The 24,287-nt window shown below is 44.1% G+C and overlaps 2 protein-coding genes across 11 annotated transcripts in view; one reads left to right on the plus strand and one right to left on the minus strand.

Annotated features, from left to right (window-relative positions):
* Window positions 1-10,703, plus strand: part of Ralgapa2 (Ral GTPase activating protein catalytic subunit alpha 2) — a 364,983-nt gene extending 354,280 nt beyond the window's left edge. For 7 of the 8 annotated variants that reach the window (XR_015442045.1, XR_015442048.1, XR_015442046.1 and 4 more), the window contains 2 exons: window positions 6,176-6,588; window positions 9,986-10,703. Coding sequence is in view for 1 of the 8 variants with exons in the window: in XM_087189021.1 (XP_087045147.1) it covers window positions 6,176-6,438 (263 nt within the window). In the remaining 7 variants the exon portion in view is untranslated. Of the gene's footprint in view, window positions 1-6,175; window positions 7,215-9,985 lie in introns of those variants that run through there. The other variant, XM_087189021.1, reaches the window with a different exon arrangement.
* The window catches only part of Cfap61 (cilia and flagella associated protein 61), a 274,915-nt gene that overhangs the window by 36,176 nt on the left and 214,452 nt on the right, over window positions 1-24,287 (minus strand). For all 3 annotated transcript variants that reach the window (XM_087189031.1, XM_004841158.3, XM_087189032.1), the window contains 4 exons: window positions 23,598-23,890; window positions 20,297-20,624; window positions 18,749-18,840; window positions 10,697-10,902 (listed from right to left, as the gene is read on the minus strand). In XM_087189031.1, coding sequence (XP_087045157.1) covers window positions 10,697-10,902; window positions 18,749-18,840; window positions 20,297-20,624; window positions 23,598-23,890 — 919 coding nt within the window. The remainder of the gene's footprint in view (window positions 1-10,696; window positions 10,903-18,748; window positions 18,841-20,296; window positions 20,625-23,597; window positions 23,891-24,287) is intronic.

The raw sequence follows: 24,287 nt of genomic DNA on the forward strand, positions 1-24,287 counted from the left end.
CCCCCATTTCTCGATAAGATCCTCACTTCTTCATTCTTTGCTGGTGAGGACAATGACCAGAACAGAGGCGGAGGACCACCCAGAGTCCCCGTGCTGGACATAGCCAGTCTCGCTCCAGAGATAAGTTAGGTGGGACTGGAGTGGTTTTGGGTCCACTACTAATTCTCTCCCACTACTGAGATAAGGCTCTTCTGGGGCTTTATCCATCACCCCTGAATCTCGGGCTCCCGAGGCCAGCTGGCAGCACCAGGCACTATTCCCTGCCCTGGGTGAGCAGCGGGCACTAGAACCTTTAATCCTTCCACATTGTTTTGTGGCTTCCTGCCTCGCACATGCAGATTAGTACTTCACCCATGCTCAGGGGCCTTTTTCATCCTTCAAAGCTTGCTCTATGAAGCTTGCTGCTCTCCAATAGCCCTGTCCAGAGAATTCTGCCTGCCTCAGTCTCCCCAGACTCCCAGATCCACCTCTTCAGCTCAGGTACCCTACAGGGCTCTGCCTGGGTTCTGCCTTCCTTTGCTGTGGTCAGGAAAGTCTCAGGGTAACTGGCTGGATCAATCCTGGGGGCCACCTCATTTGTTTCCATCTTTCTTGCAGAGATCCCTCCCCTTGTCCAAATCTTTTAAAATGTTTCTTCCATTTTGTGCAATTTTCACTGGTTTCAGGTAAGAGGTTGAATCTTGTCTTCCCAAAATTTGAAGGGAAAAAAATTCCACCTGCCCTAGCACTTTGGATAAGTTTGTGGACCTGTATATAGTTAGGGCAGAGTTTATCCTTTTGATAGTAGATGTAAATCCAAATTTCACCTGCCCTTTCAATAGTTTCAAATCAAGGGGACACTGACTTCTGACCAAGTTGTCTTGGTTAGTTGTACACGATGGCAGTTTGGCTCCCCAAGCTGCACTAGAACTCTTTACAGCACGATTCAGTTAAGATCTATAGGTGGGAGGGTGAAAGACCACACTTCCCAGGTTGCACATAGTGTGGATTCTACTGGGACCAAGTTTCCTCCAAAGAGATACCTGCTGCAGGGTGGGAGGATGGACACGAAGGGCATGGTCACCAGGAGGTGGAGACCCTGCTTGCTTTCACATACACAAATTGCAGGAGGGTCCACACTGAACTCATAAGGCTGACTTTTTTCCTGTTTCCTAGGTCCTAAGGTGTGGATCCACATGAACACACATCTGTCTGTCACCTGCACCGAGAGGGCACCAGCGTGCTCTTCAAATGATAACAAAACTCAGTTCCTGTCTATTTTTTTTAAAGATGAAAATACAACAGTTCAGATATTTTCTTCTTCCTCCCATGAATTAACCTGGAAGCTCCCCAGGCAGTTTTGTTAAAGGAGCAAAATTATTCTCATTTCCCAAGCATAAATTGTGGGAGTTTTTGGTTGATCTTCTTGTAATAGGTAAATGAAAAATCAAGCACAACAGCTGTTTTTTCTAAGCAATGCTCACAGCATAAGGTAAATGGATTCCTCTTCTCCTGTGAGCAGAGATTAAGCAGAGGTGGGGCACTCTGCTTCTGGTCCTCTTATTGTCACTGCTTTGGCTGTGACCTGAGGGGGACAGCCCTGCAACTCTGGTCCTCTCATCTACAAGACAAATGTGCTAGCCTGGCACTGAGGTCTTCCTGCCTTGTGTAGGTCTGAATTCCAGGAACAAACTGTAGTTACCCTTCAAATCACCAGCCCATCATCTGAAACAGGTTCTGGGAAGTGGGATTAGGTGTGGGCTTCATATCCTACTTGGCTTTTAAGATATTTCTCTACATTTTCTATAATAAACACATACTGCTTTTGCAATGGAAAATATGAAAAATTAAACCAATATGTACAAAATTATCCTCAAAAAGAAATCTAACATGATCCAGGCCCCGGAGGGCAGGAAGGAAAAGGTTACTCATGTGATCATTCCCTGGTACCCGTGTGGCGTCAGAGCCTCTTTTGCCAGTGCCCGTCTGCTGTGAAAATGGAGGCGGTGGCAGGTTGCTCCATTTCATGGTCCAGAGACTGAGGATGAATGTGATTTCTGTGGCGTGTTTGTTTTAGTAATTCCAATCACAACAGAACAACTTGGTTATTTCTCAGAGATGGGAAAGAAGTATTTCTGTTAAAGCAGTTTAGTAGCCTTGGTGGTAACCACTGGATCGTTGGCCATTATTTTAAGCTCAATAAATAACAGCCTTGAGCCACCTGCTTCCAGGTGGGTGCGTGAGGAGAGAGAGAAGGTGAGCTTATGAAGGACTTCAACCCCGAGGCACATATTCGCTCAGTGCTGGCACAGACGCTCAGGGTAGCACCGGTGAGTTCTGACACACTCCTCAGCTCTCCTGAACCCCAAATCAAGACTTCGGATGGGGCAGCAGGACAGGGAAGTGGTCGTGTAGACCTCCTGGAGTAACTGTGGCGAGGAGGTGGCCAGCTGCTTGGTGTTTGGCAAGCTGAGCTCTAACCAAGCATCAGAGGAGAAGGTGACATGGAGTCATTCCAGCCTTCGAGGCTGAGGCCCCTCATGTGCTGGAGAGTGACCTGGAAATCCTTCTCCTACACTGCCCTCCTTCCCCATTGGTCACTCTGGCACGTGCTCTGGGAGTTTTCTTCCTGACTGACCCCATGCAGGCAAGAAGAGAGAGGAACCGCCACCCCTTTCCACTCCTGGACTATCCTGAGCATGGCAAGATGCAGGGGCTGGGAGCCGGATGGGGCTGGTGACTGGCACTGTGGGGAACAACTGCTCCCAGATGCTGTGGCCAGAGCAGTTTGCTGGGGCTTCCACAGATACAACTGGTCTATAGCAGCTCTCTCAGCAGGACTTCCCACAACCATGAAGGGCTCTATGCTGCACTGTGCCAGAAGGGAGTTTTGAGCAACATGTGGCTGCCGGCACATAAAATGTGGCTAGAGAGACAGAGGAACTGAATTTTCAATTTAATTAATTAATTAATTTTGGTACCGGGGATTGAACTCGGGTCCTTGCGCTTGCACAGCAGGCCATGAAACCACTGAGCTAAATCCCCAGCCCGATTAATTAATTTTGGTACTGGGGCTGGAACTCAGAGCCTTTCACATGGTGGGTAAGCACCCTACCAATGAGCTATACCCTCAGTCCTAACCTTCATTAAAATGTATAGTCACATGTGTCCATTGACTATCATATTGGACAGAACAGTCTAAAATATTTGTAACTATTAGCCATGCATGAAACAATTCTCCAACGTTTAAAACTATATCAGAGATGAGAAAATATTTGTAACTATTAGCCATGCATGAAACAATTCTCCAACGTTTAAAACTATATCAGAGATGAGATGTTTGATAGTAGATTCCAGACACACTTTGTAACATACGTAGTTCAAAATTTCTAATTTCAAATGACATTCAGAACTTACAGGGTTGCTTTGGGTGCCCAGTGGTTTGAAATGAAATCATGTTTAAGTGTAGCTGAGTTAGAAACATTTATTTGATCTACTCCTTCACTACAAAGTGTCTTGGCAGGTACATTATCAACTCTTAGTACATGTGTTATTACTCTAGATTTCTAACTTATTTAATTCTTTATAATAATCTCTCCCTAAGTACATTTTTATCTTAGACACATGGATGTGAAAACAAACATGTTAAATATCACATGTACCTCCATATAGATACTTTAAAAAATAAGATATAGCAACCTCATACACACCAAATTTTAAAGCATTATCTCTTTGGATTACTAAAGGAAGCACTGTAATTATTTATTTTATAATAAATAATAAATTTGTATTAATTTGAGAGGCAGATGGAATTCTGCATGAAAGGTTGGAAATATTTTTTTCTGTCCATGAAGATGAATTTGGACCTGGACTAAAGCACAGGTGCTAAAGTAATTACCAAACTTTGCGTTTGTACCACTGTGTATACTTAAAAAAATTTTTTTGCACAATAATACCTTACTACTCTTACATCACATTTACTTTTCCCCTCTGATGTAGGAAGATTTATTGTGGCTTATCTCTCCACTGTACTACAGATGAGGAAACGGCTGCTCCTTGAGTTTATAGGGCAGTGATGGCAACCCTTTTAGACACCGAGTACTCAAACTGCAATCCCCAAACCCACTTATTTATCACAAAGCACCAACATTGTCCCTATGTATGCTGTTATCCTATGCTCAGCTTCTGGGGCGAAGCTGGGGCAACTTGGGTAGTGTGTCAACAGGGCTCTGTGTGCCCACTTCAGCATGTGTGCTGTAGGTTCACCACTACTGTTACAAGGTCACAAAACTACTAAGGGACCGTGAAGAAATGAATCCTCTGTCTGACTGAGTCTAGTGTCCTTTCTGCTCTAAGGAAAAGGAAGTAATGATTTTTTTCACATATTGTAGAGGTTGCAAGGTAACTTCCCAGGATACACTGTTCCCCCGTGGTATCCAGGAGGACCGGTTCAGGACTCCTCCCGCCCCTTGTGCAAATGGCACAGTATTTGCACAGACCCTCCCCATCCTCCTGTGTACCTTAAATCATCTCTAGGTTACTAACAGTACCTAACACACAAGCTTTGTAAGTAGTTATTATGCTACATTGTTTCCAGTTTTCCGTATTCCTCCCTGAATATCTTAGCCCCATAGTTGAACCTATGAATGCAGCAGCCTCAGGTAGAAGGGCTGACTGTATGCCCAGTGGGCAGCCTGACAGCAGTGGCAGTGGCAGCCTTACCATATGGCATTTCTGTTTTTATAAAGCTTGGTGGAAAGTTTGAATTTTTAAAAAATGTGGCAGGTGTGGTCCAGCAGCTACATGTATGAACTCTGTCTCACACTTGGTGATTTGTTCTTGTCCACACTGTCCTCGGGATGCAGGGCCCCTCCTGGGCTGAGCTCACCTCCCCTAGGTGTCCACAGTGGGCTGGATGGACAGGCTTTCCTTCACATTGTAAAAGCACTGGAGAGCACTAGCAGGGAGAATGGGAGCAAGTTCCCTGTCTTAGGAGGTGACAGTGCCTGCCTGCAAAGGGTGACAGAAACGACAGCAGTTGACATTGAACAAGCTGGGTTGGGATGTACTGGAGATGTGTTAACTGTTAATAATATATTTGAGCTCCGTACTTCAGACCTAAGTTGACTGGGGCGGAATTTGCTGGTTCATTCTTTACATTCTCATTAATAATAGCCTTTAATATTAAAAAAAAAAAAAGCTGGGCATGGTGGTGCACACCTGTCATCTCAGCACTCAGGAGCCTGAGGAGGCAGAAAGCAGGAGGATTGAAATAAGTTTGAGGCCAGCCTGGGCTACATAGTAAGTCCAAGACCAACCTGAACTACTTAGTGAGACCCTGTCTCCAAAAATGAAACTAAACTAAACTACATAAACCCTTTCTGTCTGGATACTCATTTCTTTCATTCTCTCCTGTGCCCTGTCCCCTGGCCAGCCTTCTTATTAACATCAGCAAAACTGAAGTGCTCAAAATAAGAATTTATTTCTTCCTGCTACCTCAAAACCATAGAAACTCTCAATCTAGGCATTTTTGATAAATGCTAACATATTAAGACAAATGATATTTTCATGACAAATGAGGCAACCCCCCCCCAAAAAAAACCCAAACACCGCCACACTTCCTATAGCATCCCATGTGTTTGTTACCTTTTACCTCCCTTCTGGGCTGTGTGTAGGGTGGGTGACCCCTCCTTGTTTCTGCACTGCGACTTTGATGTGGACCTCCGCCCCACAAGAGGCACAGGCCACACAGTGTCACACTGGGAAGATGGGGACAGGTGAAAAACATCCTGTTTGACCAAAACAACACTGCAAAGGAAAACAGATGTGGGTTGTGTCAAATAGACTTTGCCTGCAGATGGAAGGTGGCTGTCTTGAGATTAAGTGCTGTTCGAACACTGGTTTGACTTTATGGTAGTAGGAGAAATACCACAGGGTCAGGACCCACCTGTTGGAGCCAGGAGACCCAGGAATGGCAGGTGACCAGCCCATTCCTCCACAGAATCTGAAACCCAGCTGAAGCTGCCCTTCAAAGGGCAGGGAAATAGATGATAATTAAATGTCCCAGAAGAAAGTGAAGAGAATGGGTTTTTGATTTTAGCAAATCATGTGGGAAAAGATTCTCTGCAAAGATTCTAAGTGGAATTGGCATTGTCTGAAGTGACAGGGATGAGCGGAAATGTGTTGGCGTCCACAGGTGGAAGGTGGCACTTCCCAGTGGGGCATGCTGCAGACAAAGCCCTAACATGGAGCCTTGGGGACATCCAGGTCTACACTGCACTGGAGGAGTATCCAGATCTGGAGGGCACCATCATCCAGCTGACACTATCATCCGAGGACCCACAAAGAAATTTCAAAGGTAGAGCAGGCGATCGTATTCAAGATTTTGAAAATTCTGGGAAAACAGGAAGCTGGAATTTAGTGTGTGATTTATTACTGGACCCAGCACAAGACTTCTGAGTACAGAAGAATAGAAAGCACCTTCCGGTCATGACTACATGATTCCAGCTGGAGTTTATTGAATAATAAGGGGCCACACAGACCAGCAGCACCCCGCTTTGTGGCTGAGAAGGTGGATTCCCTAAGGGGCTGACTGCTGGGACCTCAAAGGTAAGAGCAGCTGATGAAAGGGTCGCTCAGGAGCATCTAGTTGGGGACCAGGGAGCCACAGCTGTTAATCAAGGCTAAGGGGAGAGTGAGTGGGTCATTGTAATGCAGCAAAAGATGAGGCAGAGGTTAGAACACAGGAAAAGAGTGGAATGTGCCTTGATAAAGTCCCTGCCATGGTTGTGGATGCTCCTTTGGGCTCCCTCTCCCTCCACCAGGCTTGAAGCCCCTGTCACCTCCAGGGTCCTCAAGGGCAGAGCAGTGTCAGCAGGAGAAATGTATTGTACCCCTAAACATGTCTGGGACTCAACAGGCAGCAGGTGGCGAGGGTCCAGAAAGGTGGGCACAGGCCTGTGACGGGTGTGTGTTCACAAGTGTGTGTACATGCATGTGCACGTGAAACTTGAGAGATGTGAATGTGTTAAGGGGAAAGGCAGATTTTGGTGACTTTTGCTGTATGACTATAAATACTGTTTGATTTGGAAAGGAAGAAATGATAAAAAATGACTCTTTTTCTGAAGCAGTGAATTAATTTAACAACCAAATTCTCTCTCTCTCTCTCTCTCTCTCTCTCTCTCTCTTTCTCTCTCTCTCTCTCACACACAAACACACACACACACACACACACACACACACACACACATCCCAGGGGAGAATTTGTTCTATCTAGCCTCAATGCCAGTGGTTGGTACTGGCACTCCGAGGTGAACACAAAGAATAAAATATAGGCAGACCCTGGGCCAGCACCTCGCTCTATGGCAGCTGTCCCCCTGCTACCCTGCGTCCTCATATGGTTCCAAAAGAGTCACTGCTCGGGTGGCTTTGCCTGTCACAGCAACATCTGACCCAATTAGCTTCCAGGGCCCCATGGGATGACCAGAGTCTTCTGTGCCCTAGCCCGTGGGTAGGAGTAGGGGATGGAGAGGAAGGTGTAGAAGGTCCCCTGGCCTCGGAGAAGAGCGGGGCTGCAGCACCCTGACTATGACACAGCAGAGCAGTGGTGGGCACTGAGGAAGGTACCTGGTGGACATAAGTGTGCACAGGAAGTGCACCCAGACTGAAATGGTGCCGCCAACGCCAGGAAAGCAATCAGTAATCACATTGCCGCCAAAATCAGCTAAGCCGTTCGCCCTGCTTGGAAAGAGCCTCACCAGTCTGTCTGACAACAGACAGGGTGGGTGGAGCTGGGCCCAGAGTCAGCACTGGGACCTGGCAGAGCTCGGTGGCACTTGGGAAGAATGTGGCCACAGCTGCGAGTGCACAGTGTGCCTCGGGCCAGCCTGCCAGAGCCTGGCGACCCTGGGCACCTCCCTGCCACCCACTGCTTCCTGACAGATGCCAGTCGGCGTCGCCTGCCCTCCAGTGCTGCCTGTCTTGCTTTGCTGTCCCAAACACACACTTAACAAATCAAATTAACTTTTAAAAGTATTACTCTCATCAGTAGGCAGCTGCGCCCAGCCAGGAGTCTCCAGGTCACCAGTGCCGAGTGTTTCAAAATCACCTTTTGGAGAGAAACAAACCAGCAATGGCTTTGAATTTGGTCAAATGTGGAAACATTTTTCTCAGACAAGATTCTTAGCCTATCATTCACCACCCAGTAGAAGTTTTCTTTAACAGACAACAGATTTCACTTGAACCCAAATGTCTCCAGAAAGGTTGACAGCACCACTAACATCTAACACTCAAACTGAGGGGCAAATGTGTTCACTTTTCAAATCCTTGTATTTTTTTAAATTTAGGATTAACTAGAGTCAAGTGTACAAAGACTTGAGGAAAAACTCAGGATTAAAACATTTGATATTTTATCAAAATATGGCTTATGTTTCAACACATAAGGAAAATATCCTTATACATAAAAGGATTCAGAAATTAAATACTACTTGCAGGAAAACCCCCCCAAAACCCATTCATGATAAAAATGTTGGGCTGGGCTCAGTGGTAGAGTTTGTGCTTAGCATACACATGGCCCTGGGTTCAGCCCCAGCACATGTATACACACATAAAACACACACACACACACACACACACACACACACACGCAGTCACAGATGGCAAACCAGTCATCAAAAGGAACTTCTTTTTAATTCTTTTGAAGTACTTAGAATTGAACTCTGGATGTCCTGCAGACTAGGCAAGCATTCTACCACTGAGCCATACCCCCAACCCTAAAAAGAGCTTTTTCAGCCGAATTAAGGGCATCTGTAGCCATATAAATGGCAAATATTACATGTTTGATACTGAACACATTTCCTTTAAGCTTAAGAATGAGGCAAAGGTGCTATACCTCACTACTCCTAATTTTACTTTATTCTACAAATCTCAGACCATGTAATTGGACAAGAGAAAGACATGAAAGTCACAAACATTGAAAAAGAAGAAACAATTGTCATTATTTGCAGATGATATAATTTATGTGGAAAATCTAAAAGAATTTAAAGCTAAATTATTTGAAAGAATGAAGGAACTTAGCAAATTTGCAGGATACAGAACCATACAAAAAATTAGAGCATTTCTATACATCAGCAGCAATCAATTAAAAATGATACTAATAACATTGCTATAAAAATATAAAGCTCCTTCGATCACATAAAACAAAAATTTTGCAAGCCATTTATGGAGAAAATGAGAAGCCTTCATTCAAAGATAAGAAAGAACTAATGAATTGATTCTTGTGCTAAGTTATGAAATTGAAGTCAATATCAGCACCAAACTGGGAACAACTTAAGACATCCATTGAAGGAAAAGCCATGAATGATTATGACACAGTTACACAAGGAAGAGTACTGGATATGTAGAAAAAAAGCAATGAACCACACCTGCAAATACCAGTGCGAGTGGCTCTCATCAACAGTGCTTAGCAGAAGGCTTGCTTTCTTCAGCACACCAGAGATTCTGCTCAAAAGCATTCTGTTAAACTTATTACACAATTCTGTTCAATTTTTTACATTATTTAGAAAATCATGTATGTATATGTGCCCATGTCTAAAATGAGTTGGTATGTAAACTGTATCCTTTGGATCAAATCTAGCTAGATCCTGTTTTGGTCAATGAACCTTTGTCAGGATATGTTATTCCATCAGTTTGTTTACACACTGATTACAGCCACTTTCTCACTTCAAGATCAGAGCTGAACACTAGTGACAGAGACCATATCTGTCCCTTTATAGAAAAAGTTTACTGATCTCTTACCCCAAAAGGGATGACTAAGTAAAACTTCAGGATGGTGGCTGTCTCCCAAGAGACAGAGGTAGGGTAGGGTCAGAGATGGTTTCCAATGTCCCCAGGTAAGGAATTGTTTCTTAACATAGGTTCTGGGCATCTAGATTTCCAGTATTATTTCCCCTTCAAGTATGGATGTGTGTTTCAATACTTTTTTTTACTGATATGTTGTATTTTACAGTTAAAAATTTTAAGAGGAAGGAAATATCGATGATGATCCCGGCAGTGGCCCTTACAAGTTGCAAGAACACTGGCATCCTGTGATCTGTATCCTCAAATTCTATCTGTCACCATCTTGTTTTGGGGACAGAGCGGAAGTCTCTCAGCCTCATGGAGCAGGAAGCTGGGCCCAGCAGTTGCTTCCACTCAGGAAGACCAGGCCTTCCTTGAGGCAGAGCATAGGCGACTGTCTTGGAGTCTGAGAAGAGACCGAGCTCTTCCAGTGCAGGAATTCCCTCACCAGCATCTTGGACAAATGGCTGCCCACCTCTGAGTGAGCTTGTACTAGAGGAGAAAGCTGAGGTTGCTACAGCCCTCTGGGGGTCATGGAGCTCCCACTAGGCCAGATCCTTCCACATCCTACTTCCAAATCTTGCTCTTAGGCTCTGACCACTGCTCTTAGAAGCTACATGTGAAGGGGACTTGGTGTATGGCGTCATGTCACCAACTCCCTCCTTGGCGTGAAGGCTTGTGTGCTGCATCTGGGATCCAGGCATGGATATACCCCAGTCCTTGACCCTTCACTCTCCAGCCAAGGCTGCTGGTCAGTTCTTTATTCAATCAGGAGCAAATCTCCCCACTCTTGCCTCTCCCAGTGTGCATCACACCCCCCATGCCATCCATGAGACAGGCCCTGTGTGTCACCCCACAGCCAGGTGCAACATCCACCTACCTGTAGAGATCTGTGATCTGGTCACTATCGTAACGTGCACAAAGGTTGTTTAGGGCTTGTTCATGCTGGCCGAACAAGCGGATGTAGTTGGAGACTGGGAAAGGCTCCTTGGAAAGGCATGTGATGTCCTCTACCATTTTATACTTGTTGATGTGAATTCGGAAGTAGGTCCCAGTTTTTGCGCTGCCTGTTACTATTTCTGAACCCTGAGGTGGATCAGAAAAACAGCATTAGAAGCATCTCTGGACTTTGGGAACTTTATCACAGTGACTTATTTTGCAAATAGAACATATCTTTGTCACTTGTTGTAAGATACAGATATGACCAAACTCAAGGGAAGATAACAGCATGTCGAAACCACGAACTTTGATTGCACAACTAAACGCTCGTCCAGATGTTTTAAACTGTGATTGCACTGTTCTTGCTTCTAAATTAGTTGCTAGGTTACAACCAATTATTATTCACTACTTCTCACAGCTAGGGAGTGGAACTGGGTTTATTCCTTTCTGTGAGTTGTTTTTTTAAAAAAATTTTATTTTAATGTATTATAAGTAGATATTAATAAAATATAAAAACCATTCTATTAAAAAATAATTTTGCATAACAAAAATTATTAGAGAACAACCATGGTAAATACACTGTGTATCATTATCAATATATATTTTCATTTGCTAATCTATCTCTCAGCTCATTTCATAATAATAGTGTACCATTTTTTTTTTCTTTTTCTTTTGGTACCAGAGATCGAACTCGGGTCCTTGCGCTTGCGCAGCAGGCGGCGAGACCACTGAGCTAAATCCCCGGCCCAGTGTACCATTTTTTTGCAGGAAACGTTTTAAGTATTGACAAAGTATGTCACATTTTGTATAATTTTGAACAATTTCTTCTTGTTTCACAATATTTATTATTCACTGTGGCCCTTATTTTCGCTTTCAGTTCCTCATACCAGACAGACAACGTGATATTTACATGTGTGTTTGATTTATTTCACTTAAAAGTATGTTATCAAGGTGCATCTATTTACCTAGAAATGTCTCAAGTTTATCCTTCTTTGTGGCTGAATAGTATTCTATTATATTAAAAATCCCCACATCTTTTTTTATCCATTCATCATTTGATGGGGATTTGGGTTGTTTCCAAGATTTAACTATTACAAACTATGCCTCTGTAAACATGGGTGCACATAAATCACTGTGGTATGATGCTTTTAATTCTTTTAGGAAGATACTCAGAAGGGGAGTAGCTGGGTCAAATGGGACCTCTAGTCCTAGTTCTTTGAGGTATCTCCATACTGATTTCCACAGTGGCTGCACCAGTCTATACTCCTACCAGCAGTGGAGAAGGGTTTCTTTTTTCCCACAGCCCTGCCAGCACTTGTTGTTGGTTGATTTCTTGATAGCAGCCATTATTTCTGGTGTGAGCTGGAATCTCAGTGTAGTTTTAATTTGCATCTCTCGAATGACCAGTGATGTTGAACATTTTTTCATGAATTTATTTGCTGTTTCTACTTCTTGATCTGAGAACTGTGCATTCATATCAGATGCCCATTTTTGGATTGGGTCTTTAAATTTGGGTGGGCTGATTTTTTTTTCCAATTCTTTATATGTTTGAGATATTAGTCCTTTGTTGAGGAACCACTGGCTAAAATTTTTTCCCACTCTGTGGGTTGACTTTCCACACTGTTGGTGATTTCTTTTGCTGTGCAAAAGCTTTTTAATAAGATGAGGTTCTAGTTGTTGATTATTTGTAGTGTCTCCCGTGCAGTCTGGGTTTTGTTCACAAAGTCTTTGCGTAATCCTATATCCTCAAGCATTCCACCTATCCTATCTTCCAGCAGATTTAGTGTTTATGTTTTAATATTTAGATCGTTGATCTATGAAGAAAGATAGCCTCTTTCATAAATGGTGCTGGAAAAACTGCCTTTCTACATGCCAAAGACTAAAACTAGACCTGTGTCTCTCACCATGAATCTGTGAGTTGTTTTCAGACTCAAATCTCTTAGGTTTTCACAGGACCATTTTGAGGAAAACATCCTAGTCAAAGTGATCACAGGGAATTTCATTGCTTTAAAGAATACTTAAACAAAGAAACAGGTGAAAGGCAACTAAATCCCTGATGGCTGGGCTTGGGAGGGTCAGTTTGATAAGACTGGTTCCTGGGGAAAAGGGACAAGACCATGGCAAATACATACAAGCTCGAAGATGACCTTTCAGTTTGTAAACACCTCACGGTGTGGAACTCTAGCATTTTGCCCTTTCAAGACTGACTAAAACTGCCATACAAAGCCAATGATAGGAAAGATACCTCTCTAGTGCCATGTCATTCATGTGTTTCTGTTCCACTTCCTGATAGAGTCACCTGACTCCTGCAGCCATGCTCCCTGGTGGCCAGGACTGGGGAGGCCAGGACTGGGGACTCTGTGGACCAAGCAAGGTTTCCGTGGTGGTGGCCGGACTTTCACTTTGCTCTTGGACTCTGAGTTCAGTACACAATAACTCATCTCTGCTGGGTACTTATAGGTTTAAGCTTTCCTCTGAATGTGAGCATGAGATTTAGGGATCCAGGTCAAGTTGGACTCCTCTGATCCAAAACATTTACTCAGTCCTGGAAATCACCTGGGGATTCTGTCTAAACAAGGATGCATGGTTTAACTTTTCAGATAACCTGAAGCAAGTGGTGAGTGTTTGGGTATCCAGGGCAAAGCCTAGGGGACCCTGCCAAGGAGAGGCATATGAGTGGGGTGAGTCAGGTGGATGAGGGCTGGGCCAGCCCCAAGTGCAGATGAGAAGCTGGGGTTTGGGAAGAGAGAGAGAACAAGCAAGACTTGGGAAAGAGGCTGAGAGATGGGCCACAAGGGAGATGCAATGGTGCAATGTAAGTATATTTCCCAGCAGGGAAATGTGTTCACAGTGCATATTATAACACCAAAATATTCACAACCATCACGGTGCATCCCATCTGGGGGGTATCAACATTTAAACAAATGTGAATGGTCATTTTCTATGGTTGGGAACCTGGATAATTTTTTATTATTTCCCTTTCTGTTCATTTGACTCTGTAGTTTTTAAATTTAAGCAATGATTATCATTTCTAAAATGATGAAGTTATGTGTAAATATTCTGACTGTGCTGTGGCAAGAAAATAGATTTTTGACCAGAAAATGGAGACAGAAATGAAACAGAAAGCAGAGGAAGCAAGGAAGAGGTAAGATGTAAGATAGGAAAAGGGAAGAAGGGAAAGAGGGGAAGGAAGGAAAGAGGGGAAAACAGGGAAAGTGATGAAGGGGGTGGGGCCCCAGCAGGGGGAGTGTGGGGCTGGGGCTTGTCCAGGAAGGGGTGGAAAGGGCTGGGCTGAGCCTCTGGCTGTGGGGTATCTAGTCCCTTTATCTCCATCCTGCCAGTCCTGGATGCACCTCGACCTTTTCCATTCAGTGGGTTTTAAGTCTCCACTCCTCAACAACAAAAAAAAGCTGCAGACAAGTGAGTGTCCAAGGTGGGGCCTGATCCCTTTGAGGGGATAGAGCTGCTGGGGTCTAGGAGAGCCCCCCAAGAGCACAGGATGGTTTTGGCTGAGGGTTTCCCCAGGGATCACTGGAGAGCAGAGAAACAATCCACAAGAAGTGTTGCTCTGTGCCCAGTAACATCTCAAGGCCACATTGAGACTCACCACTGTGGGCAACAGCAACGTGACCCCAAAAGGCCCCACCTGCAGTGGGCCTGGACTTCCTGTGTTCGGCAGGGTTGACTGGGACTTTGACTGAGCACTTCAAGCTGGAAGCCATGGTTCCCCACAAGTGGTGGCTGACAAGTGCCTGAGCTGCTCTGGCTGTGACAGTGTGAGCATCCAGCACTGCAGATGTTACTTGCGGCATCATTTCAGTGACTTGTGATAGATCTGTTGCCTATTTAATTTTTTTACTGGTCATAGTTTTCAAAGATCTGATTGCAATCTCAGGGTCTCCTGTGCTGTGATGTCAGCATGATGCTAAGTATATGTGCTCCATAGCTACGAGGGCTTGATGAATCCCTCCAGTGAGCAAGCTGCCACTCTAAAGCAACAGCGATGATGTTTTCCTGAGCACAGATTCTAATTTTGGAAGGCAAACTGTGTCCATTTTAATGCGATTTGTCCTATGTTAGCATAACTAGGGATTTTTCTGGGAACCTGGAATGCATCACAGTATTTTGCATCCATTGCAGACAATTGAGGAAGGGATGTCCTCCAACACAACCTCCCCCTGTCCTGAGGGTCACTGCTGATCACAGAGGGTGGCAGATCAGGAAAACTCCCCACCACTCTTCACAGAAAATCTCACCAATAAATGATGCATTAAGGCACCTCTCAGCACTGCCACCCCAAGAGATTCTGTGGTGATTATGATTATTTTACACGCTTTTCAATTTGGCATGTTGGGGGTGGTCTCGCTTCTTCTAAGTAGATGGCAAATTGTTAGGAGAGTTGAATCTTGAACCTAATATGCTGCTTCTAGTGTGGTTTTCTTCTTTTTTTTCCTGAATACAATTATCCTTTTGAGTTCCTTTATGATTTTACAAAGATTGGGAAACAGCTCTGGAATTTGTTCAGATGGAAGATGTGGGGTTAATCAGACTTGGTGTTCAAGAAATTAGGCTCCTGGCTCTCAGAACAAACACATGACTTTAAATTTAATAATATCCAAGGCAGAATTTGTTGTGACAAATTCCTTTATTTCATGGTGTACACGCCAACAAGGCATGTGGACTGGAATCTGCACATTAGTTCATTATGTAGACAGCTTGGGCCTTTCTTTCCTTCTGTTGGTTTAGTGCTCCAGGAGCTCATAGATCATGGAAGAATCTTCCTACCTAAACACTCCAATGGACTGAGGATGTCTGATAAAATTCATTTGTACTTCATTTTTATAAGAAGAGTAATTCAGCTTCACTAGTGAAATATTGCTCCACCTGCCTCAACCATTGCCTATATTTATGTTACAGCCTGACCATTTTGGCAACAATTTTCCTTAATCAAATTCCAACCCCAAAAGATTGCTATGGAGCCATCCTACTTTTTTTCTTGGATAATACAAATGAAAAAAAATCGGTTTAGGTCTTCTGTACTAATTAAAAAAGAGGTCCACCTGACAAAATGGCTAATTAAAGTCAGGGGTCCTGTTCAAATATGGTCAGAGCCCCAGCCAAAGCTTCTATTTAAGTTGCACTCTTATTAAAAGTCTCATTATCTAAAACACCTTGTGGCTTTTCCTCTGACTTTATCCAGTGATTCCTGCATAAATGACACTGCGTGTAGGAAATTGCATGGTGTTCTTGAAGAATCTGGTTCTCTCTGAAACCAAGCCCAGTATTTTCTAGCTGTTATACATATTAGGCTCAGGTTATTATATGTGACAACCAAAGTGCTTAGCTTTGGAACACCTTGTTTACCTTGTATCCGCCTCTTTGGTGGCAAATTGAATTTTCCAAAGATGGCCACAGCAACAGCCCTGGTCCACATATTTTTTTGCATTACCACCTCAACATTGTTGCCACTAGGAGATGGACTCTCCTTTCCACCCCTTGACTCCCATGGGTTGTGACTGGCCAGTGGTGGAGGGGGTTGTCCGGGCTATGTGATTTGCAAGGCCGGGCCAGCTTTCGAGGGAGAACATGTGCATCGGAGCCCTGAGCTGTCAGTTTGGCAGTCTGAGGTCTTTGAGGCCACATGCTGTGAGGACAGCACTCCTTGTCTTAGTCATCCCAGCCCGGGTGAGTAAAATGGCTCTGCTATGAGCAAACAGCGCTCAGAGGTCCAGATCATGGACTTGGGTGTCTAGCCTTCTCACTAAGGCTTCAGATGCCACGAAGCACCGTGGCTCTTCCTGCCATGTCCTGTCTGAATTCCTGAACCTGGGTTCTGATCAGAGTCAAATGTCTGTGCCACACAGCAACAGAAGCCAGAGCACCCATGCCTGTGTCCCCACGGTTTTCTCTACCTCAGACCACGCAGACAGGATACCTAAAAGAATCTGGGAGAGGCCCCTGGGAAGGAAGTTTCAAACACATAGCACCTGTCTTCCTCTTTTCTTTTCTTTTCTTTTTTCTTTTCTTTCCTTCCTTCTTTCCTTCCTTCCTTCCTTCTCTCTCACTTTCTTTCTTTCTTTCTTTCTTTCTTTCTTTCTTTCTTTCTTTCTTTCTTTCTTTCTTTCTTTCTTTCTTTCTTTCTTTCTTTCTTTCTTTCTTTCTTTCTTTCTTTCTTTCTTTCTTTCTTTTTCTTTCTCTGGAACTATTCTGTGCCTGCACTGCTCCAGCTATTTTATATATGATCCTGACAATCCCAGAGGTGCAGAGAAATTGAAGAAGTTTTTCAAGGCATGTGGGAATGCATAGGAGAGCTGGGGTTCTGGTTTCCTGAAGGGAGAAGGGAGAATTTTGAGTCTGCTGCCTTTCAAGGACTTTTTCAATAGCTTCCATGTATACTTCATTGGCTGGAACCTGCCAGATGGCCAGTCTTATCCTTAAGGAGACTGGGGAAATATGTCAGGTTGATCATGTCATTAATCCTCAAAATTACCCAGGCGAAGACATTGGGAGCAGAAGTTAAGCAGGCAGCTCCAGAGCCTGCCTCACTGGCTCAAAAGCAAACATGGCACTGGAGAGGAAGCCCTGGGTGATAGGAATAAGCCTGGGACCTTCTGTCTGACCAGGGCATCTCAGCTCTCCAGCTGACCAGCCACTGCATGTCCTTCTGGGTTCCTTTAGCCAGGGCAGGTCAAGCCCCACTGCTCCTGTTTAGCTGATGGCCTGGTGGGTAATTTAGGGAGGGGAGGAAAACAGTGGGGTCTCCACAGCCACCCTAGATCCTAAGTGATTTGCTTGCCCCAGTGTCGCGAAAGCAGACATACAGGTCACCTGGAAACTGATGGCTTGAGGTCCTTTAGTAGGTGAATGGATAAATAAGCCATGGTTTATTCAGGTGGCCCAATATTATTCAGTGCTGAAAAGAAATGCATTGTCAAGCCACAAAAGACATGGAGGAAACCTGAATGCATGTTGCCAAGTGACAGGAGCCAGTCTGAGAAGAAAGCAGACTAATTCCAGCTGTATGACATTTGGGAAAGGTAGAACTATGGAGACCTTAGGATGGGGGGGGAGGGCACAGAGGATTTTCAGGGTAGGGACGTTACTTCATGATCCTGTGATCCTGTAACATGGGCACCTGCTAGCACACAGTGGTCAAGACCCCTAGGACAGAACACCAAGAGTGAAGCCCAGTTGTAAAGCATGAGCTCTAGTTGATAATGGTGTATCAGTGAAGATTCATTAGTTCTAACAAACGTACCACTCTTGGCGGGGTTGCTGATAATGGCGGAGGTTGTGTGTGTGTTTTGGGGTGTGGTGATGGTGAAAGGGAATGTAGGAAGTCTGTGTACCTTCTGCTCAATTTGTTACAAACCTAAAACTCCTCTGATAATGAAATCTACTGAAGAAAACTTATTGGTTTAAAACAATAATTTTAATAATCTCAGAGTCTGGAAATTAGAAATTGGGAATAGCTTAGTTGGGAGGTTCTGGCTCAAAGTCTCTCATAAGTTTTCAGTCAAGATGTGGATAGGCTGCAGTTGTCTGAAGACTTGAGGGGGACTGGAAGAGCTACTCCAAGGCAGCCATTTGTAAGGGTGCAAAATCAATACTGGCTGGTGTGGCGGCCTCAATGCCTAACTACAGGACCTTACTAAATGGCTGCCTGGTGACCTCACAATATGGCGCATGTAATCCAGGAAGGCACAGTTGGAAGCTCTAGCATCTTCCATGACTTACTCTTCAAGATCACGCACTGCCTTTTCCACAATATCCTGTTGGCTACACAGGTCAGCCACCTTAGTGTGGGAGGGGACCACACAAGGGCATGAGAACCAAGGATTCTTGGAGGCCATCTTGGGGGCTGATACCACAGTGGGTTTCTGATGCATGAACCAACAACACATTCCATGAAAGACTTGAATAAAGAGTTTCATCTTCTCATAGACAGAGTATTACATTTCAAAGTAAAATGAAACCCAGGAGCAATACTTACAAAATCAGGCTGTGTCATCCGCACCTCTAGGGGAATGGGGATGGCCGGCTTGGTGATATGCAGGTAATGGTAGGACCCAGGAAGAATTCCTCCTGGAGGAGAGAGAAAGGTTTCCACATTTAAAATGAGTTGCTGAGGAGTTGAGGAACAGAATTTACATTTTCACCACAGGCCAAATAGGGACGTCTACAACATTATGTGCTCCTCAGACTTTCCTACTACAGTATTGGTAATTGCCAGGAGCCCCCTGGGGTGGTTGTGTTTTATGTAATCAAATCAATATACAGGTGACATTATACCCCATAATAGAGTGATCCATGCCTCAAGATGTGCCAAGCTAACCCCATGTGTCCTGGGACTTTCCATAGTTCCCAACACTGAACCAACAGCTTCAAAACCAGATCAAGTCCTCCAGAGGCCTTAGGTGTTTCAGTGTGTTCCCATCCCCCTCATGCCTCCAATATGTGGCCAAAATACAAAAAATTGAACATTATAAGGAAAATCAACACAGGTCTTTGCTCATTGCTTTAGAAACTATCACTATGGGCCAGAGATTTAGCTCAGTGGTTTTGCCACCTGCTGTGCAAGCGCAAGGACCGTAGTTCGATCCCCAGTACCAAAAAAAAGAAAACTATCGCCATCAAATCCTAAATATATTTGGGCTGTCCCCAAGCCTGCACCTGATGTCTGACATCCCTTTATTCTGTTGCTTTCCCAGGGCCACTGTCTTTCCTGAGGGCTCACTGAAGTGAGAAGTTGAGTGAGAATTCCCTGTGCCCATAGCTTTAGGTGAGGAAGGCTGAGGACTGGACTGGGGGACTTTTGTCTCTTCCCTCTGATGTTCTCTTTACTGGGTTTGGGCCTAAGGATGGCTAGAGGAGTTGGTCCGTGGCCCCTTGGAAGTAAATATACAATTGTGTAAAAATGTGTGATTTTCTGGCCAGAACATCCATAACATTCAAAGATACTGGGGTGGGGGATTTAACTCAATGGTTTGGCCGCCTGCTGCGCAAGTGCAAGGACCTGAGTTCGAGCCCTGGTTCCAAAAAAAAAAATTCAAAGATACCATTTTTGAAGGTCAAGTAATTCTGCCTTGCCTATCACATTATCTCCTTGGGGGTCAACAAGGCTTAGGGGGTAAAAGTAGACTGTTTTATAGCTGCAAATGGTTGAGTGCTCATCCACTGAGATAGCTATATAGGCCTGGGCTGCTGGAGAATGGGGGTTCTGGATAAGATGTAAGAGAAATCACCACCCACCCTTGCTGAGCCCTCCAGGCAAGGTCTGGGTAGTTCTCTAGTCTATTTCTTTATCTGTAAATAGGACCACAGTCTGGATATAGCCAACAACAAATGCTCAAGATGCAAAGGGCCCTAATAGCAATAATGCCAGGTTCCTAATGAATGCCTGAGAAGTGAGATGTGCCCCTCCTCTATCCCTGTGGTAACCCCCTGGGAGACTATGGAGCTCAAACCACTGTGGCTACTTTGGGTGCTGGCCAGACCCAGTGTGTGACCTCGTGGAGGGAGAAAGTGGCTGCTCACACACCTTGGATCTTGGCTCCTTTGTACATGGGGATGAGACAGTCCAGATCGGCTGGTGGCTCCATCACAGGCTCAAGGGTTGGATCAAAGAGAGTGAGCATAGCAGCTGCCAACTGAAAGCCCACTTCTTTGGAACTGAAGTTTTTGTGAGTCCAGTCATTTGAGTAGTATCTGTTGGAGAACTTAGTGAGGGGGCCCGCAGCTCTGATGGCAACATCGTTGGTGTGGAAGTTGGTGTCAATCACAAGCCGGCCATCATAGACGAGGCATGCATCATTCAATGCTTTGAATGTTTCATAGTCTACATTCTTCTCACAGAAGCTGAAGAACATCTACAAAGAGAATAATCATAGCATGACTCTGAGATGGTTCTTCATTCTCAAGAGCAGGAATCACCTCCAGAGTTATTTAAGAAGTAATCATTAATTAGTTAATATATAATCATAAATTACTTATTGCCTAGTAGATTTAAAAAATCTACTAAAAGTTTGTCATAATTTTGTGGCACATGTGTATGTGAGGAAAATCCAGGGTCAACTCCGTATTTAATGTGAAAGTCTGGAGGTTCTCTCCTGAGTTATGCAACATAGCATGGATGTCTATTTCTTCCACTTTTATTTAATATTGCACCTGGGGTCCTAGCCAGTAGAATCAGGCAACTAGGGAAAATAAGAGGTCTAAATATCAGATAAGACATACAACTGCCCCCATTTGCATGTAGTTTATGCATCTAGAAAGCAGCTACCAGAATGAAGAAGTGCATTTAGCAAAGGCTTAGATTATAATACAAAATCAATTATATTATATACAAAATCAATTGCTGAGTGTATACTATCAGTGAGTGATTGGAAATTAAACAATCCATTTATAATAAATTTTAATTAAATAATAAATTAAAATTTAAACAATCCATTTATAATAGCTCTGGTCTTCACAAAATAAGTGTGTGAGAAGATGCCCAACATTATAAACAATGTAAAACAATGTAGAAAACCACATTAGGAAAACATTGTAACAATGTAAAACAATGTAGAAAACCACATTAGGAAAGCACAAATTAAAAACATAATGATATACCATATCACACATAAGAGAAAGGCTGAAATTAGAAAGACTGGCAATACTAAGTGTTGGCTAGAACAAGGATCACCTAGAACTTTCAATACATTGGTGGTGGAAATGTAAAAGAGCACAGCTACTTTAGAGAACAGTAGGTACCTTTTTAAAGAGGCAAACATTCACCTACCATATGACCTAGCCACTCTTTGAGAATATAGCTAAGAGAAATGAAAATATGTGTTTACTCAAAAACAAGTAAAAGAATATGCATAGTAAGAAAATGATTAAACAAAATGTGATATAGCGACACAATAAAATACTACTCAGCAGTAAAAAGGAATGTATTATCGACATATGGAACAGTATGAAATCTCAAAAATAACTATGCTGAGCAAAAGAAGCCAAATGAAAAAATAAGGTACAGTGTGTGATTCTGTTTATGAAAACTGTCATTAGCAATTACATACACCATCCATTTTAGTTTCTTGTGGGTATTATAGCAAAGTGCCACACAATGGAAAGCTCTAAACCACAGAAACACATTCTCTAACATCTCTGGAGACCAGAAGTTGGAATCAAGGTGTGGTCAGGATCACGCTTCCTGGAAAAGCTCTAGGGAAGGAGCTAGACCCTTACTGGCTCTAGTGGTTGCTGGCAATCCTCGCCCTTTGGTGTCTTATAGCTACCATTACTTTAATCCCTGCCCATGGCATAGCATAGCTGCTTCCTCATGTCAACAGATCTCTCTCTAGAGAAGGACACCAGTCACTGGATGGAGAGCACATCCTGATCCAAGATGGCCTTCTCCCTACTTGATCACATCTGCAAAGACCCTACTTCCACATGAGCCACATTCACTGGTACTGAGGGTTTCTGGAAAACATAGTCTGGGGGCTCACAACATCATTATCACTGTCAAGAGGCAAATTCGCTCCCACTAAAGGTCACCCAACACGCTGACAGCTGCTGCCCAAAGCAGACAGTGAGGGGGGCTGACATCCCAATCTCTCCCTTTCCATCCTTATCTCTTGCAAGTACCAAGTGTTGGACAAAGAAAGATGGAAATTAGGGAGTCAGGGAGCCTGGGACAATCATCTGCAGAGACCATTCCCTGAGATGCACAGCAGGACAGGCAGAAAGGATCCGACAGCACAGATCAACTTCCCACTCACATCTGACCCACACTGTTGTATGATGAAGGTTTCTCAGGAAGGTGTTTTGGATCAGGGCAATTAAGAGTATTTGCAAGATATTTTTTTGCCATGATTCTGATTTTAATCTGAACATAGAAGCAAAGGTTGGGGGCGGAGGATCCAGTGGGATTTTGGGAAGTTTTCTTAGGCTTCTGCTTCCTTGGGAGGGTATACACTCCCCTCTAGAGGTTCCCTGAGATGTACTTGGCAAGTTTCCAGTATCATCATTTTGGAGGGGAAAATTGGGCTAAGAGGATTTTTATTTTTCCTATCTTAAATAGGTATTTCAATGACATGCATGTGTAGACAATATCACTTTTAAAATGAAATGAATTTTTCTGTCTTTTCACTGCTATATCCATTACACCTATGACAGAGCCTGAGACTTACCTACTTCACAAAATGGATGCAGAAACCAATGTATTAAAGAGCAGAATATAAAATTCCCATGGTTCTCAGGGAGCACCTGGCCTAAGACAGGGCAGGTCTCCAGAGATGGCGGCCCTCCTCCCACCTCTGACCTCCTTCTGTGAAGAAGCTAAGGCTAATTCCCTTTCCAGTGAACATGGATGGTGATACTAACCTCCAGCAGAGAGTGTGACAGAAGTGATGCCACATGACTTTTGAGGCCATGTCATAAAAGGGACACAGTTTCAACTCTCTCTCTCTCTCTCTCTCTCTCTCTCTGTCTTTCTCTCTTTCCACTTGCCCTTAGAACTAAGCCCAGTGCCACAGAGGGGCCATTTATAAAGCTTCTGGCTAAAATCCCAGTTTAAGTTAATCTGCATCACAACCAGGCGAGAGAGTGCATATGCCTTCTGGAAGGTGCCCGCATCTCCTCCAACTGACTTCGGCCGCCAAAAGAGCTCTGGTGAGAACTGCCTGGTTGGGCCCAGTCAAACCCTCACCTGGAGAGATAATAACAAGAGATTGTTGTTGTTCTGCAGCCCTGAGTTTGGAGTAGCTTGCTGTTACTCAGCAAGAGTCTCAGAAAAGTCAGAATCTGAGACCCCCAACCCCTGCGGCTGGGTGGGTGGGTATGCAGGGACTCACGGTGCACTGGAGCTGGAAAGTCTTGGTAGGCGTGGTGAAGCTGGCGCAGTGGATGGGGTCGGGGTTCAGGCCCTGGTTCCACTGGGCCAGGATGGCATCCCAGAAGGTGGTGACGCCAGCTGCCCCCAGTGCTTCCTCCACGGCACTCTCCACCAAGTAGTTGTTGATGCAGGTGACTGTAGACTTGGGCGGGGTGTGCACAAGATAGATGCAGGAGCCTCTCACACCCAGGTGTAAGAGTGTTTCCACAGTGGTATAGGTGTCGATCGTGTTCCCGTAGACAATGACATTCCCTGGAAAAGGAGGGAGGAAAAAATACTAAGACACACAGTTAAAAAACCAACTTATTAGTAAAATGCTAATAATGCCGAATTGCTTCCTGTAACCCTCTCATTTTTCAGCTGCAGGAAGCCAGTGGTGTTACCTAGCAACTGTGACCAAGATAATTTAGCAAAGAATTGGCACAAAACATCCCACAAAGTAGTCAAGTACTTCTAACCCAGAAGTAGGACATTCATTTATGTTCCTATAATTTGAAAGTTGAAATTATGCTGAACAGAATGGCCTAGAATAAAACCTTTTATCTTGTTTTTGTTCCCTATTTGCCACACTTATTAAAGGAAAAAAATTACTGAAGTTTGCCATACTTGCAAATTCCTCCTAAGACATAAAAGGACAATGGCTAAAAAA

Source organism: Heterocephalus glaber, unplaced genomic scaffold (genome assembly GCF_053883595.1).
Source record: "Heterocephalus glaber isolate CG9 unplaced genomic scaffold, H.glaber_assembly_v1.0 deba00001532, whole genome shotgun sequence".
Lineage (NCBI taxonomy): Eukaryota > Metazoa > Chordata > Mammalia > Rodentia > Bathyergidae > Heterocephalus > Heterocephalus glaber.